Consider the following 17,072-nt stretch of genomic DNA (forward strand, 5'->3'; position numbering starts at 1 on the left):
GTCTGGGGTTCCCCCAAGGGCTCTGCTTCTCACAGGGGCATGATCCCCATCCTCCCCACCCTCCCCATCCTCCCCATCCCTGGGGCTTGCAGGGACTTCCACACTCCCAGACTATTTTGGGAGGGTTTAAAAATATCCTGCCTGCATTAACGGGCAATAATCCCAACGGCACAGCAGCCCTGCGTGGCCACGGAGCAGCCTTCACCCCCCAGCCCCGGGTATGGCCCCCCATAGAAACCCCTCGGGGCCAGCCTAGGGGCCGTATCCTGCGGTCCCGGGTGCTGAGCCCCATCCCAAATGGCTGCGATTGCCATGACAACGCCGACTTCAGCCTCCGCCACCTACTCGGGCTCAGAGCCTGCTGGGTGCCGGCTGATGGCTTGGTGCGGGCAGCGGTGAGTACTCCCTGCGCTCCCCTTTTCCCCTCAGGATTGTGTCTTTTGGGTGGAAAAAGGGGGCGTTTTTGTCCCCCTGCAAAGCCTCTGCCGGCAGCAGAAGATATCTGTGCTTAAACGCAGCCGAAGGAGCCGGGCAAGCGGTGGGCAGGGTGGCTGTACAGGCAGCATCGCTCCCGAGTGCCGCTCCCGCCTGCAGGAGGTGTAATGAGCGCACCGGCCTCAGCCAGGGGAGCGGGACCAGGCTTTTGCTTGCTGCGAGGACACGGCGAGGTGCGGGGGGCTCGGCGATGTGCCAGGGACGTGGCGAGGAGACCGCTGAGCGGAAGCATGGTGGGTTTTGGGCTGGGGGTCCCTGCCCAAAGCCCCGGGAGCTGGGGGGGGCAGTGTGCGCCCTGCCGGGGAGACCATCCTCGGGGCGGCCGAAGCAGCGTGTCCAGCCCGGCGCCGGCGCGGCAGCTTTCCTTACAAGGAGTTTGGCTGGGGCCTGAGCGGCAGGAGCCGTGCTCGCCTCCGCCTGCCTCATTCATCAGCAGCCCCAGCGGCGCAGGGGCTGCTGCTCCCCCAGCCCTGGCCCCGGCCTCGGCGCCCGCACACCCCGGCGAGCCCCTCGTCTCCTTCAGCAGCGGGTTTTAAGGTGGGAGGTTGCATTTCTTTTCTCTTTCTGGGGTGAGAAGGGTGGGCAGAAGGCTGGGGGGGGTGGTGTCACTGTCTTTGCTTGGGTGGGGTGCTGACTGCCAGCGTGGGATAGTGATGCCGGCCGCCCTGGCTCCGGGATGCGGATGGAGGAGAGCGGATTCACCCTCCCCGGTGCCGCTGAGCCCCCCTTTCCCCTAGGCTGGGGCACCCCAGGAGCCAGGCAGTGAGAAGGTCTCCATCCGGTACGGCACCGGGTGCCCCACGTCCCCGCTGCTCTCTCCCGCAGGACAGAGGATGTCCTCGATGTTCGGCAAACCCCGAGCCGGTGGCGAGCGGCCGCCCCAGAGCCCCCTCGCCGAGTGCAACGTGGCCATCCTGGGGTGCCGAGGGGCTGGCAAGTCAGGTGAGATGGGTGCCCCACCGCCACAGGGATGGCCGGGCATCAGGGGGGTGCCGGTGCTGTGGGGGGGACACCCGCCTCACCCACCTCTTTCACCTCCTGCAGCCCTGACCGTGAAGTTTCTAACCAAGAGGTTCATAAGCGAATATGATCCGAACTTGGGTAAGACGCTTTCTCTGCGAGTGTTTCCCCTCGGTCGTCCCCCATGAGCTCCCACGGAGCATCCTTCCACCTCCTGCGTTTCCCACGAATATGGCATTTAAGGGAAAAAAACCAAAACCCAACACCCCAAATTACATGAAAAACAACGGAAGGGCTGGATTTGACCCAAACATGCCTGTAAAAACAGAGGTGAAAGCAGCGCTCTCTCTGCGGGCATGTCCCATGGGAGAATGTTGGCTCCTTGCATCAGCCCAAAGAAACTGAAAGCCGAATTACTGGGGGTCCTCGGGGAGCATCTCATGCCTCCTGCTCGCTCCTGCGGGTGCCAGGCAGGGGAAGGGCTGGGGGAGCAAGCGGGGGCTGCAGAGCGGGTGGCCCCGGGGGCTGTGCTTTGCAGCAGTGGTTGTGGGCATTTTTTTTCCACTCATTTTGAGTAATTAATAACTATTTTCCTAGGCCTGGCTCCAGGGCGCAGGGAAGAACCATAAATGATTTATTGGGGACATTAGGGAGATACGGACTTTGTCCAGGAACCAACTCCAGCCCCTAATAACTCAGCGACTCACAGGAAAGAAGGATAAATCCTTTCCTCCTCAGATCTTTTTTGGGAATGTGGTTTCATCTTCCCACGTCAAAACCTTTCCGAAACACATCCATTAGGACCCAGCCGGGAGAAGGCATCTTTCTCCCGGGGAAATGGCTTAGCAGGTCTCCCTGCTTGCCCTCCTTCCAAAAGAAAGGGGTACTCCTTTTGCCTGATTTATTGGGAAACAGCCCCTGTGTCAAGCCCCCAGCTTGCTTTATCTCTCCAGGTCGTGGCATTTAGATAAGGGCCGAGCCCCAGGCGCAGTGATGGCCATGCTGGGCTCCTTCCCCTCCCTCCTTCTCCCGTGGGAGCCCACGCTTGCAGCATGTAGGGGGAAATAACTGCTCCCAGCCAAGCCTGCCCAGCAGCATCATCACCAGCCCCCCAAAATAACATTGTCTCAGGAAGGAGCGAGGTGGGAGGCATCAGTGGAGGGTGCGCCTCAACAAGGGCTGAGGTTGCTCCACGGTGTCCCAAGCATCCAGGGTTTTTCTTGGCTTTGGAGAAGATGGGGCACCCCAGCCCATCCTCACAACTGCCCTTCTCCTTGCAGAGGACACCTACACCTCAGAGGAGCTGGTGGACCAGCAGCCCGTGCTGCTGAAGGTGATGGACACCGCCGACCAGGTGAGGCACCAGGGCACCTCTGGTGCCAAACGCCCGGCTGGACCGAGGCTGGACCGCGACTGGACCACAGCTCAGCTGCTCCTCTCACCCCCAGGATGGCCCCGGGAACTGCGAGCGCTACCTGTGCTGGGCCAGCGCCTTCCTCGTTGTCTACAGCATCAATGACAGGAAGAGCTTTGAGGGCTGCCAGAGCTACCTGGAGGTCCTTGCCCTGCATGCGAGGGGCTGCCAGCGCCGCTGCCCCGTGCTCCTGCTGGGCAACAAGCTGGACATGGAGCAGTACAGGTATCGGGCGTAGGGCAAGGCTGTCTTTTCCTGGTGGGGGAGAGGTCACAGATCCCCCCCCATCCCTCTGGCTGGGATGCAAAACCCAAATATGCATTTTTTTTGTGGTTATTTCCACCCCTGTCAGTATTTGCCACGTCCTCCCACATCTCCGAGGTTCCTGCTCTCCTGCCTGGAGGATGATGTGTTTATTTTGAGCCCATTGGTATTTTCAGTGGGATGTTTTTTGGCTGCGTGGTAAGGCAGCGTCACTGTCCCTGGGCACGGCTTGAGCCTGCTCCAGCTCCTTGCTCCCTTCTGGATGTGCCCATTCCCTGGAGCCCGTTCTCACTCCATTCCCGCTGCCAGGACTGGTTGTCCCCGGTGTGTTTTTCTGGCCTTTTGTGCTGCTCTGGGGCTGTGCTGAGTGTTGGTCCCACGGGTCCTTGAGTCACGTGCGTTGCTGAACCCCCCCATGTATTGCCGAACCTCCCCACGCTCCCAGCACGGATTCTGGCAGGAGGCTTCCCCCTCCCCACAGTGAGGACCTGCCCCATCTCCTCTCTGCTTCTCAGTGCGATGCCATCGCATCCAGCCCCCTGTGTCCCTGGCACACATCCCTACTAAGCCTTCCCAGCACGGGAAGTTGCATGATTCCCCAGGGACCTGTGCAACCCGTTACTTTGGGATTTCGGGAAAGGCAAAACCCTTTTGGAACCATGTCCCCTGCTTGTCCCAGGATGGGGGACGAGCGGGTGCTGCCCTCATCCTCGCCAGGAAGCAGGCACGGGGTGTGGGGTCTATTGCTCCCCGCTTGCACCCCTCGCTCCCCTTTTCGGGTGGTTGCAGCACCCTGAGGGATGCTGCACCCGTCCCCTCCGCTCTCACCAGGCAGGTGCCTGCAGCCGAAGGGATGTCGCTGGCAAGCAGGTTCGGGTGTCTCTTCTATGAAGTGTCGGCTTGCCAGGACTTTGCAGGGGTGCAGCACGTCTTCCATGAAGCTGTGCGGGAGGTGCGGCGCCAGGTGGAGCGGAGCCTGCCTGTCCGGCCGCTCTTCATCACTGAGGAACGTCCCTGCCCGCCAGTGGCCATGCCGGTCACCCTGCCCACCCGCCACGGCTTGGCCAGCTGCACCTTCAACACCCTCTCCACCGTCAACTACAAGGAGATCCCCTCGGTGGCCCAGGCCAAGCTGGTCACCGTCAAGTCTTCGCGGGCTCAGAGCAAAAGGAAAGCTCCCACGCTCACCTTGCTGAAAGGCTTCAAGATATTTTAGGACGCATCCCTGCGGGCTGTGGAAGGGGCAGTGACAGACTCCCCGTCCCCTGGCTCCGCAAGGGATGAGACCATCCACGACAGACTCACGGGCATGGCAGCAGCCGCTGGCAGATGGTGGCCCCAGTCTCCATGCCGGGGTGAAGCACGTGATGGCAATTTGGTGAGCAGACAGGGTGCCGAGAATCCGAGATCAGCTGTGGCATCATTCTGCCTGCCCTCGCCCCGGCTCTCATCCCCCATGGCCAAGCCCTGCTTCGGTGTTTGCACCCTGTCCTGTCGCCGGCAGCGGGGGCCAGCCCGGCTTTCCGTGCTTATCTGGGCAGCTCCCAGAGCAGCCGGAACCGTGGGCACCACCTGGAGGGTGAGGGCTGTTCCCAGGGCCCCCCAACCGGCTTGGGCACCTGGCACACAGCGATGGGTGGCTGGGAAGGGGGAGCTAATTGTTAATCAAGCACGGAGGCACCCATCTCGTTTATCTCACGGCTCCCCTGTCCGAGCAATAAGTAGGAGGAATTTTTTTTTTTTTTTAATCCGAAGGAGAAAGGTGCAGATATTGTTTCAGCTGACTAAAGGCCTCAGGTGTCCTGAAAGTGATTCCCATGCATCGAAATAAGTCATACCAAAATAGCTGGGTTTTTAATCAACTTTTTACACTATAGTGTTCCTTTTCGAAGGCTTTGCAAGGAGATGCTTCACTGACGGGGACACGCTCTGAAAAGCCTTTGTTTAAAAGACTGACGTATTTCCAAAAATGTCTTAAATTATTTCATGGCTTCTACATGTGCCTGGTGAAGAGCGTGAAGTGAATCCTACAGGAGACCAGGCTCTACCCATGCCCAAGCCTGGGCCAAGGGCTGTGCATTCAGTTTCATTTGCTGTATCAGGTTAAATGTTCGGCTTCTCCCTGGAGTTGCAGTTACTCTGCAGAGTAAAATATCCATGTGTATATTTGTACATATATACATATATATATATATGACCTTACTGATGGCGAGAGAGATTCAATATGGGATTTTGATCAACCACTTTGGAAAATATTTTAATAAAGATGATTTCTGACAAGAACAAAAGCACCTCCGCTTCAGTGCAGCTGTTTTCCTGACAGGACATGACAGCGTGTTCCCTGGCTGACCGCAGGAGAAGCCTCCCACCTCCCACCTCCCGCCCTGGCTTGGCTCCCACCCGTTTGCGGCAGGGGGGGCAGGCAGCATCTGAGGGAGGGGGCAAAGCTGGTGGGGGAGAGAAGGCTGGAGGCAGCCAAGTGTAGCGGGTAAAGACCAACCAGCTGGGAGCTGAAACGGAGGAGGCACAGGCTTGCCTCTAGTCCAGAGCCACTTCTGCTGGTGCAGTTCTGCTGCTTTCTCTCCCTTCTCTCTTCTGTTTCCCCAGGTTAAACTGCAATTTTAAATGTCCATCACTATGAATCAAGACATTCTGATATATTCCTTAAGGCCTAAATGTTTTGACTTCAGCTGCTGTTACATGGCATCCTGAGACCTCTCTGTGTACAGAGACGTGACAGTTCCGTCCTTCCACTGGACCACCACTTCTCCTGGTCTCTGATCCTGGGGCACCAGCTCCTGCTCTCCTGGTTTGGCCGGGCTGTATTCCTGCACAGGCATCAGGGCTTGCTTGGCTTCCAGCTCAGCCTGCTGCATGGTTTCTACTTCGCTATACATGTGGATCTTCCTTTTCCTGCAGGGAAGGCATAAAAAGGAAATGCGGAGTGAAGCAGTGAGCCCAGCCCGCATCTGGGGGCAAGTATCTACTCCTGGTGATGGTTATATCCATCTCTTCACACTTTGGCCCTGGGAACACATTAGCTGCTTACGGGCAAACCCTGCCAGCTGCACTGTGTCATGTAAGTGGTCTGAAGCGTTTGAGTACATACAGCCACAGGGTTTACACTTGGCGAACACGCAGCGCAGCACATCACCCAAAGCGAGGCAGTAACACCCAGCAAGCCATCATTAAAATGAGAGTGTGGCAGACTTGTAACGTTAGCTCTTTTTTTTCTCATTTCAGGGTGAAAGCTCTGATCCAGATATAAGTTTTCTTTCTGTAGAAAACAGCGAGTTGCTTCTCAGCTGCAGGGTTGTTGTGCAGCAGTAGAGCCCAGGGGAACATTGTGGGAACACAGGCGGGGAAAGGCTGGGGAGACCTGCTCCAGAGCCCCTGTGTGCCCCTGGACTTAAAGAAGAGCACCTCACACCACACGTGTAATGTCACTTCCCTCCCAGCTGCCCTGTTGGGCTGGGCAGAGCTGTTGCAGATGCTTTACAGGATCCAGGGCCCGGAGAAGTGAAGTGACTTGTTCCAAGTGACACACAAGGAGAGCAGGGAGTCAGGCAAGGTTTTAAAATGAAGCACGGTTCAAAGGGAGTTTGTCTTTGCTCTTCTTCCCATCACTCAGGGTTTGTCCTGCCCTGCATCTCAGCATGCTGCCCTGCCCTGCCAAACCCATGTCTGTCTGCCTGGAGGGGGTCTCAGCGCACCACCACACACCAAAAGACCCCCAAATTTTCCTGTCTCACCTGTTTCGCACAATGTTAATAGCCAGAAGAAGAAGACCCAAAATCATGGCCATGAAGGAAAGCGCAAGAACGGAGTAATTCCATGTTGATGCTGGGGGAAAGCACAGAGAGACAGCATTAGCATGCACAGGGCAGTGTGACCCACAAAGCCCAGCCACACGTGGTCTGAGAATACCCAAGGTCAGAGTGCCATGGCTTGGCTGCAGGATGAGGGCAGAAATGCTGGTGTCCATCTCACCACCCAGAGCAGAGCACCCACGTCACATTTTTGGGGATAACCTCAGGCAACTCTCCCTCCCTGGGCAGGAGACTTACACAACTGCTTTCTGCTGCTCACAGCCCCCCCACCTCGGGCTCTGTATCTCTCATGCTGACCACATCTGCCACACATGGCTTTTCAACCTTTTCTGGGAGCTGTGAGCAGCTGTGCGCGAGGGTGGGAGCAAGGCTGAGAGCTGCAGCATCCCACCATGATCACTGCTAGAAGGGCCCCTCTGCTCTGCAGCCTTTCTCGCCACTGCCACACTCAGGCAAGTAGGTTTTGCCTTTGAACACCATCTGGGGTGTGCAGCACAGATGGCAGTGGATGTTCTGTCCTTCATTTTTGCAGCTTTGAACTTAATCCTCGGGGCGCTGACCTGTTCCTATCAATCTGCTCTCTCCACCACTGGTCATCCCAGACCTTTGCTCTCTTGGCAGGCTATGCCTGCAAAGAGGCTGATTCCCTCTTTGGGAGAAGACACTATCTCAGCAAAGCCTCATGCCTGTCTTCACCCATGGCCTGCTTCTTCTGGAGGTGAGACTGAGGGTTTATGTATCTGGGGTAAGTCACTTCCTTGGGTAATTCCCTAGGGCATGTCCATTAGGCAGGAGGGTTGACAGCCAAGGACTGTTTATCTCTTTCAACTCTCAACCCAGGAACGTCAATGGGACTTACAGTCTTCTCTGCGGAAAAACCAGAGCAGCTCCTCCAGCTCTTCTGGATCTACACCCAGCGTAAGGGTTGCATTGCCTGCTGTGTCATCATACATGTGTGTGCTGGCAAGGGCTGCAGGGAAGTACCTGTCTTGCTCTGCCTCAGCTGTGGAGGAAAAGAGCAGAAAAATGCAACGGTTGCTCACTGCAATACTTCAGGCTAGAAATGGACTTCCCCTTGGCTCCCAGGGTTGCCCAGCATGTCTCTCCAAGCAGGCAGAACACAGCCGTGAAGGCACAGCCTTATCTCATGCACTGAGAAATGGAGAGCGTTTCTGGCTCACACTGCAGATCCCATTATGGTGGGGCACCCAGGGTTGGAAAGACCCCAGAATGCTGACTGTGCCTTTCTACATTCCCCAGCAGCGTGTGTGTGGCACATACCTGCTTTCTCCTTGCACACGCTCCTGTCTGCAACATCTTGCCATTGGGCCTTGAGGCCTCTCACTTTATCGAGAGCGACTCCTTTCCTGTTTGCCACCAGGTAGCCCTGGCTACTGCCCACTGGAGAGAGCAGCAAATTCAAGCAGTCCCAGCTTGTGTAGCCCAAGCTGCCACAGAGACTTGTCTGCACTCTGTTGGCCCCCACCACGGACAGGCAGCTCTGTGTGCTGTGATTCATCAAGGAATCACCTTGCCAAGACCAGTCCTGGAAATCTGACTCTGGATTACAGTCCTCCAGCAATAAATCCCCATTCATTGGGCTGGCTTGTAAACACAACTTGACTTTAGCATTTTTCATCAGAAAAGCTTCAGTGTCTGCAAAGAAACCAGCACGTGAGTGTGGCCACCCCCTAAGCACAGGACATATACACACACAGAGTATATAGGGCAGATGGGAATGACACCCAATTCTGGAACTGGGAAATCAGCGTAGGGCAAAAGGCATTCAAGAGGCAAACTGTCTCCAGGCCAGCTTCTCTCTGCCACGGCTGCTGAGCTCGTAGCTTGAGCTTTCCCTAACCCACACTTCTCAGCAAACATAGCTCAAGCACATCCTTTTGGGTGCGTCCTGGGAAGCCCAGCTAGACTTGCCCTTGCGACCAGTGCTGAGCTCTGTTTGAAGCTGTATCTGTAGTTGTTCCCTGGAGAAGAGATGATGGTAGGCTCCTCTCCTAGACTTGAGCTCTGCTGGGCCCCTTGGTGTGCTGGCCGATGCCAGCCTACAGTGCCGTGCAGCCTGGCCCATGCTTAGCCCCCTCCTGCTGATTCTGGGAGGTGGGAGGCTGCTCTCCTGGGTTGCTCCTAGAGGCAGAAGAAGCTCAGACCCTTTGGTGAGCCTCATTGCTGCTTTCTGCTTTCCCTCTGGGGACAGACACTCTGATGTCCTGCTCCAGCTGGATGAACTAAGAACTGTCTCCAATGTCTCCATTCCGGGGGAACCAGAAGGGGAAGGGTTTGGGGCTCAGGTCTGTCCAGTTTGGCTGTCTAACCTTTTAAGCTTCAGTGTCAGCTGAAACATCCCTCTGCACAGTGGAGGTGCAGATAGTCCCAACAGACATTGATATTGGGTTTAAAAAAAATCAAATCTCTGTAAGTTAGGTGTCTTCCTTGGTGTCAAAGAGAATGCAACAGTGCTGTAAGCACAGGCTTAAGGAGCAACTTTCCACATGGTTGAGTCAGGCTGCTGCTGGTGTATACTGAGGAAAATGGGTCCATGTAGAGGAAGAAACCATATTTCTAGAAAGTTAAGGTCTTTAATGCATGCCTTTGCCATAATACTATCTGTACATGTTTGCCCTCAGCCAGTGAGGCATTCATAAGGTCATACAACAATGCTGGAAACTCTTGCACGTGTACATCCAGCTCCCATGACCCCACCCTGCAGACCATGTCTTCGTGTTGTAACCCCTGCTGAGCCTGGTGTGGGTGAGAGCCTGGGAAGAGACACAGCCTCAGCACGTGTGACCTACTTCACCCACACCGTTATCCTCCAAGCCAAGACTCTACCTTGCAGCAGGAAAAATGGGATTATCCAGAAGAACTTCATATTTGTATGTGCAGCTGCAATGGATCACGCCTTCACTGGTGTTTCTTCAGCGCGCAGATGACTGGGAAAGAGAGAGAGACAAGAGCTGAGGGATAACCTCGCAGCATCCTCTGCTAGCTCCCATTGTACAGTGCCACTGGTTTTATCAGTGGGAGCCCTGAAAGTTACACGAGTTATTACTCAGAGGGACTGGAGACAGCAGGCCAGCATGCTTCTCCTCTGCTATCTACAGTAGATGACAGGAGACAAAAGCAGAGTGATTATCTTTTAAATTACTCTGTGCTCATGCTGATTCCCCTCCCTGCTCCAGCTCTGTGTTCAGAGAGGGGATCTGATGTACCTCTGCAGCTGTGGCACTGTTTTCTTCTGCGGATGTGAGTCTGAGCTGCCAGGACAGGGTGCAGACAGACAGTGATTCTGGGAGCCATTGACGTGATAGCAGAGTGGCTCTGCCACAGGGTCTGCTGCCTGGGGTTGGACCCCTTGCCTAGGTGACCCCGTGCAGATGTGAACTCGGCTGCTGAGAGCCAGCCCCTCCCCAACTGTGCTCCCCAGTCACAATCCTTAGAGAATACATACTTTGTGGACAGTGACTACCTGCTGCCAATCCATGGATGGCAGAATAAGGGTGTGGAGATGAGGAGGTGAAGGGCTCAGCTCCAAGAGGAGGAAAAGCCGGCTTGTCATGGAGGCAAAGGTATCTCCCATCCCTCAGAGAAGCAGAAAGCTCTTCCTTGACCTTTAGTCCCTCATTTGTCAGTGGCATCAATCCAGCTTTTATGGCTGCTTGTCCAACTCAGTTCTTCAGCCTCCTCTGGAGTGACCTCACCTGAGCAGAGGGTTCCTGTCTGTCCACTGTGAGTCAGTTTGAGATGGTTAGGTTGGCTGTCCCCAGCCCACTGCTCAGCACTGCTCTCTGGCCTCATCTGAACTGTCACTCACAGGTGAATGACATCGCAAGACACACGCGTCCCTCAGACAGCTGGCCCCGCAAGCCATTAATTATTATATGAAGACTTAGACTTTTACAACCGTCTGATACTCTCAACTCTTACCTGCCTTTGTAGTGTGGCCTGGCACTGTCTGAAGCTGTTCCCTGGAAATTGCTCATGAGTACATTCCACCGTGCCAAGCGTGTCAACGACACCACCGCTGACTCCTCAGGGAAGCATTTGTCCTTTCGGTTACAGACCTAGTGATTGCTACTATTCCCCCCCCCCCCCCGCTTCTCAATATCTTCACAATTCAAAGTTCACATTTTATAGTCAACCAGGCATGCAGGCTTGCTCCCTGCTGCCAGAAACCCACCTGTTAGCAATTCTTTGAGGACAGGACTCTCAAATACATGGTCCACTTAAACTCTGTATTTCAGAAGATATGGGTAAAGCTGCTCCCTGCCGTTAGGTATGCCAATTACCTTACCATCCAGGTAAGCTTTAGCTTATTCACATGGATCACTCCTCAGAAAGGAGGAAATAAAGTCTTGGTGCCAGTGAAATCAAGTTACAAGTCTGCTACACCCTAATAAAAAGTGCCATTTGAATGTGTTAAATTTTGCTGTGCAAGGTTTCTGTCTAATCATTTGCTTGAACAGGAATATTTGACATGCATGTTGCTGATTTTCTCCTAAGGTGTTTCATAACTTGTTGGCCACCTCCTGGTGTCCTCAGTAAAGCTGCCATGCACAGCAGGGATGCTAGAAAGGTGCTAGAAGTACTTCACTACTTCATAAAGTAGTGACCGCCAAATCTCCTCCAGACATGGGAGGCTGGACGTCCTCAGGTACAATACAGTAGCAGAATGGATATTTATCGTGCGTTAACAGGAAATTTAGGTAAAAGACTTTAAGGGAAACCCCTGTTATTTTAAAGTTCTTTTACATCTACATCAAACTGACCAAACTAGTTTGGAAGTTTCATTCATCAAAGCTACAAAACAAAGTGTTCTCGGGCCAGTTATCTACCCCAGCAGAGAGCCTGAGCAGGATCCAGAACACTGCCTGCATCACCAGCTTCCCCAGTAAGGAAACTGTGAGTCCCACAACTGGACTGGACATACTCTGGGGAGTTTGGATCTTCCAGCCTGAAAGAGAGATTTTTTAAGTCATCTCTTCCAGCTTCCCCCACACAGCTGCTCTGCCCCACTGCCCACATCCTGGCATGGGTGAGCACTGCTCCACCAAACAAGCTGAGAGAGCATGGGTGATGTCTTCTCCATTGCTCCCCTGCCTGCACATCTCAGCAGTCACTCTGGCTGCTGTTGGATGGGGATGAGCCCTTAGATCTGGGCCTTAGACAACTCTAAGCTGTGGACTTTGGTCTCCTGGCCCTGTGAAGACACCCAACACCCTTCTGAGGTTGCTTCCCAGCTTGGATACAACACGGGAAGCTCAGATGAGAGAAAGCTTGTGCATTTTATGCTTGTATGGAAGGAAGTAGAAAGAACAAAGAGGCCAGCACCTCTCAAGGAAACATTTTACCTGTGTTATTTTGAGTTTACATTTACACCTGAACAATTTTGTAATTTCTTTCTTTTTTGCAAATGGGATTTTCACATCAAAAGCTGCAAAATTTATGTGCTGTGTGTACTTCAGGAACAAAGAGTCACTCGCCAATGCTGTCCCAAATCCTCCTGTTCAAAACCATGATCTGTGGACTTTGGTGGCATCCAATGAAATCTCAATACAATACAGAAAAATGGCAAGTGACAGCTTTTTGCTCTACATATTGATCCCAGCACTTACATGGTAAAATCCTTCCTCATGATGGAAGCCCTTGGAGATCTGAGACTCATCACACACACAAGGCAGAGCTGAAGGATCGGTGCTCTAAAGGTTGGAATAACCCGGTGAAGGGCCTGTCCCATGTGGGAACACGCACGTCCCCAGCTGCATGTGGACTCTTTCCAGCCAGGGCACAGCACACTGTGCTGGGAAAACAGCATGTGCTTTGTATGTTGGTTTTTATTGGGTCAAATACTCGAGGCTGCTTACCAAGCCAGATGTTGCCCTCACTCTGAAAATAAGAAATCTTGAGATACTTGTTATATTGATATAAGTAAAGATGGGGAAAAAAAGTCTTCTGGAAAGACCATCAAGTACAGCTTCTGTTAAGATGATAATGTTCCTCTGGACACTCTACTCAGGACACAATATGGGGCAATGCACTTATAATGTCCCAGTCTTTGTAAAAGTCTCCTCTTGTCATCCAGGCTCTCTCTGTGGTGGTTATCTTATCTTAACTGATTGTGTTAAAATATGTTAGTTGTTCCAAATATGTTATAAAAGTGGGATGCCCTGTCTTTGGGATTCATAGAGGATATACAATGGCACACTACAGAGATACAAATGGATGGGTTAGTTTATAAAAGTACATTAAGGACTGGGTTCAATTAAAGAACACAAGAAAAATGTTTAATATTGAGCATACCAAAGCAAGAAGGCACTCTTTACTATTTTTTAACCTTTGTAAAGTCAAAAGTTAAAGAGCAAATCTGAATTATATTAAAAATTTTCCTTTGACTGCTTTCCAGGCTGTTTACATGCAGGAGTTATCCCAGCCTGCTTCTCACCTGTCATTCAGTCTGCCCTTAAATAAGTTATGCAGCCTTTGCTTAAAATTTCCAAAGATTCGAGCTTTCTAACTGAAATAAATAAATAAGCTTTTCTTTACAGATAGCTATAAATTAACCCAACAGCTACTGCACCAGGAAATGTCCGTTCATCTCCGCTAACTCACCAGAAACACGCAGTTCCCAGCAGAGAAGAAGCTACATTTCTTCTTCAAGCCCTGCCGTCTGGAGCTGTCTCCTCTGAGCTCCCGTCCACGCCTTACTACAGTGACAAGGTTGCCTCTCCTCCTACTCTGGGTATGCTACCAGCTGTGATTCATTCTGCTCCTGAGTCATGTGTGAAGGCCAGACCAACAGATGAGGTTCACTCCAGCCCCTGAAAAAAAACACACCTCTTTAGTGGGTCCATTTACAGCATGAGGTGAACGACCTTTTCCCAAAGAATGAACTGTAGGAACTTCCAGCTTATTTGCTCAAGCTATCGGCATAATCAGTATTAAAAGAGTATGCCAAGTAGGATGACACTCAGTAAAAAGTTACCCTGGGGTTAAAATAAACGATAACGTTCACTCCGCCTGGCTCAGTCCTCATTGCATAAAGGAAGCATGTCCTGATAAAGCAGATACTAGCACCCCCGCCCCCCCTTTTTTTTTTGTGAATGGTCATTCTAAGGCTCTCAGAGCAACTTACAAGAGCAACTGACTTCCCAGACAAAGCACAAAGCACACTTCAGAGATTTTGCCATCCCTGTTTCACAGGTACTGGTAACAGCTAAGTCAATAGACTGCTAAGAGGCTTTGCAGTGCCCCAAGGCTGATGTGCTGTCTTTTTGTGCCAGCCACTTTTGGAAAGGAGGATCCCTCCTCCCTGAACTACCTGATCCATGGGTGGAGCTGCATACCACAAAGCAAGCTAGACACCTCTCAGTAGTGGGCTTGGAGCACACAGCTAGCACTGGTTAGCTTAAGCTTAATGGGAGATGGGCACAGTATCCTTATGTTCATCCTGTTCTCAGTGTTTTCCAGCTTGAAATAAAGTGACTTTGGCATTGAAGCCGTGTTCCAGTGTGATTAATCCTTTGAATCCCACCTCACATTTGGTTCAGAGCTTGCCCCTGTGAAATATCACCCAGCAGACATGCATACTCCCCAGAGATGTTTCACTGTTCGGCATTGGCCTGGCAGGGATCGGATGGGAGCTCACACTCAGAAATGCATCCTGCAGGGAAAAAGAGCTCCTCTCTGCTGGGGGAGGCAGGTTGAGATGGGACATCACATCACACTGTAAATCGTGCTGTTTTTCCTCCTCATTTCAAGTTAGATCATTTAAAAAGTGCCATCACACTAGGGGATGCTTTTCTAGAGTGTCTTGGTGGCCTTTGCATTGCCAAGGAAGGGGTACAGTGACAGGCCAGCAAGCAGCAAGCTACACAATCAAATCCTCTAGATCACTGCCTTTAAGAAAGGTGCAAAGAAAATGCCTGGCCCCTGTAGTGCAATCTCTGAGTAGAGGGATGGACACATTAGCCATGGTGAAGAGGTGGCTGTATCTGGAGAAGGGTGACTGCAAAGCCCCGGAAGGTCCCTTTTCATCCCAATTTCCTACATGGCTTGATTTATGTATCTATATTTTAATTAAAAAAAATAAAATTCCCCAACTGCTGTGTGGAAGCTGGGCGTGATGGTATAACCCACATTTCCCTCAACTGAAGCCTCTGAAAGCAGGTGGAGAATCCTGATCAGAGGCGACAGAGTGACTGCAGCCCCTGGGAAGTCACAGGCAGCTCGGCAGCTCCGCAGTGGCTATTTGGGTCCCGTCCTGCCTTTGGTCTGTTTGCAGAAGAGCTGTCCGACAGCTCCTCTCACACAGGAGATCCGCAAAGGCCTACTGCAGCCCTTGCAGTCCAATGTCCCACAGCCAGTGGTGAAGTGATGGGCTACCTGTGTTCGCCAGGGTGCAGTGGTGTGGGTCAGGGACAAGCCTTAGTGCACCAGCACAGCAGTTCCTATTTCATGCCCAATACTCCACAAAAAACTAGTCGCAGGATGCAGGCAGGTGGCCGAGATGCCTTTACGACTCAGCGTGAGACACACGGAAATAAAACCAGTTTCCCACTGGTTAGAGTTGGCCCTTGTGCCCAGTAATCCTCTCCTTCAGAGGACTGTGAATGCACTCAGGAGCAATCTCTTCAGCAATGGCTGTGTTTTATTTCATATTTCCCTTGACAACACTGGCAGTCTTTAACGAGAGATATCTTTTTACTTCTTGGAGATACTTTCAGTGTCTTTGGCTAGGAAGCAAAGTGGAGATAGGACGTTGATTTATGTTTTGCTTCCTTCTCGGATTTGTCTTCACTACTCTTAGGAAGAACTTGTCTGACCTTGGTGTTTTAATTTTGCTTATCTTTTTTGATCCCTTCTGTGTCTTTGACCTGAAGTGCCTGGTTACAGAATAACTAAACATTCAGGGTTGTTGGTTTCTTTTTTTTTTCCATGTACAAAAGCAGAGGTCAAATGCAGCAGGAAAGCAAGATTTGTGAGCGAGCTTTTTTTTTTTTTTTTTTTTTGTGAAACCATCAGATTGTTGCTTTCATTCTGCTGGAAAATTTACATCGAAATAAATTTTCAGTTAAAATACATGTGCACTGTGTCCAAGGCGTAATACTAAATAATAGCTGTCATCTGAACTGTACAGTCATATCAGAACTGAGGATGAATTACTTGGGAGCACGTATACTGGAGTGAGTTTAAGTCCACTTCATAAACTTACTGCAAATGAAACATCAGTTACTTCATGTGTAAGTCTGGCAAAAACTCAGCATGGAGTTTCAGTATTTCCAGGAGCCTTAACTACTGGCAGAACTGGGAATCCATCTGCAGGCTTTAGGTCCCCTGATGAGCAGCAGGTGAAGCTCCGCACACAGTGCAGATGCACCACCAACACGTTTAACACTTCCCACGCCGAGATCCAATACCTGGAAATTAACACAGAGCAGCAGCTGGATGCCGGGTTCAAATTCCCAGCTTTTGGGTGGCATTTGGGCCATCCAGACCACGGCTGGTACATCCCTGGCCTTTCTGAAGTGCTGGTGATAAATCCAGGGTTTCACCCAAGACCTCAGAGAGCTAGTAATCGCCAGCATGACACAGGACGTCTCCTTCCAGCCTGCTTTCCAGCAATTGCGCTGTCTGCTTCTGAAAACCCTGAGTATTTTTCAGCATCTGAGATATTATGTGGTCAAATTTTTTCAGCATCTGAGATAAGTGGTCAAATTACACGCTGTGTGGAACACTGCTTCCTCTCCCTTGGGGCCTGATAGCCCTAAGTGCCTGTAATCACTTAGTTACTGCGCAATGACTAATTGTTCCCTGTTTTCCAGCTCCATACTATTTTTGATAAGACAGGCTGCCCGCCTGCCCTTCTCCCCATGTCCGCTTTTCAAGATGAGCTATTCTGGTTGCTTTAATCTCTTCTCACACAGAAGCCATTCCTTCGTCCTTGCTACTCTCTTATTTTTTTTTTTTTTTTACACCATGCTGTTTCATCCATGCACCCTGACATGAGGCGGCTGGAATTGAAGACTATCCTGCATGCGACTGAACTGAGGATTTTCATGGGGATCCCCCAGTAATAGAGAATTAAGTTTTCTGGA

At 51.9% G+C, this 17,072-nt stretch overlaps 2 protein-coding genes across 4 annotated transcripts; one reads left to right on the forward strand and one right to left on the reverse strand.

Moving 5' to 3' along the window:
* Positions 1-153: 153 nt before the first annotated feature.
* RASL12 (RAS like family 12) lies at positions 154-5,421 on the forward strand. Of its 3 annotated transcripts, none has more exons than XM_069798581.1 (6): positions 154-395; positions 1,233-1,437; positions 1,540-1,596; positions 2,736-2,809; positions 2,904-3,094; positions 3,965-5,421. In XM_069798581.1, exons 2-6 carry the CDS (start codon positions 1,329-1,331, stop codon positions 4,347-4,349), a joined length of 816 nt encoding a protein of 271 aa, XP_069654682.1. In that variant the 5' UTR covers positions 154-395; positions 1,233-1,328; the 3' UTR covers positions 4,350-5,421. The 3 variants fall into 3 exon arrangements, with proteins under 3 accessions (XP_069654682.1, XP_069654680.1, XP_069654681.1); XM_069798579.1 differs by having other exon boundaries at positions 156-395; positions 1,321-1,437; XM_069798580.1 differs by lacking the exon at positions 154-395 and adding an exon at positions 917-1,032 and having other exon boundaries at positions 1,321-1,437.
* Positions 5,359-13,779, reverse strand: SLC51B (SLC51 subunit beta). Its single transcript, XM_069798578.1, has 6 exons — positions 13,588-13,779; positions 9,811-9,911; positions 8,245-8,619; positions 7,823-7,966; positions 6,886-6,976; positions 5,359-6,046 (listed from the first exon to the last, which is right to left on the reverse strand). Exons 2-6 carry the CDS (start codon positions 9,848-9,850, stop codon positions 5,830-5,832), a joined length of 867 nt encoding a protein of 288 aa, XP_069654679.1. The 5' UTR covers positions 9,851-9,911; positions 13,588-13,779; the 3' UTR covers positions 5,359-5,829.
* Between the last annotated feature and the right edge of the window lie 3,293 nt (positions 13,780-17,072).

The sequence above is a fragment of the Haliaeetus albicilla genome, chromosome 12 (assembly GCF_947461875.1).
Source record: "Haliaeetus albicilla chromosome 12, bHalAlb1.1, whole genome shotgun sequence".
NCBI classification, from domain to species: Eukaryota; Metazoa; Chordata; class Aves; order Accipitriformes; family Accipitridae; genus Haliaeetus; species Haliaeetus albicilla.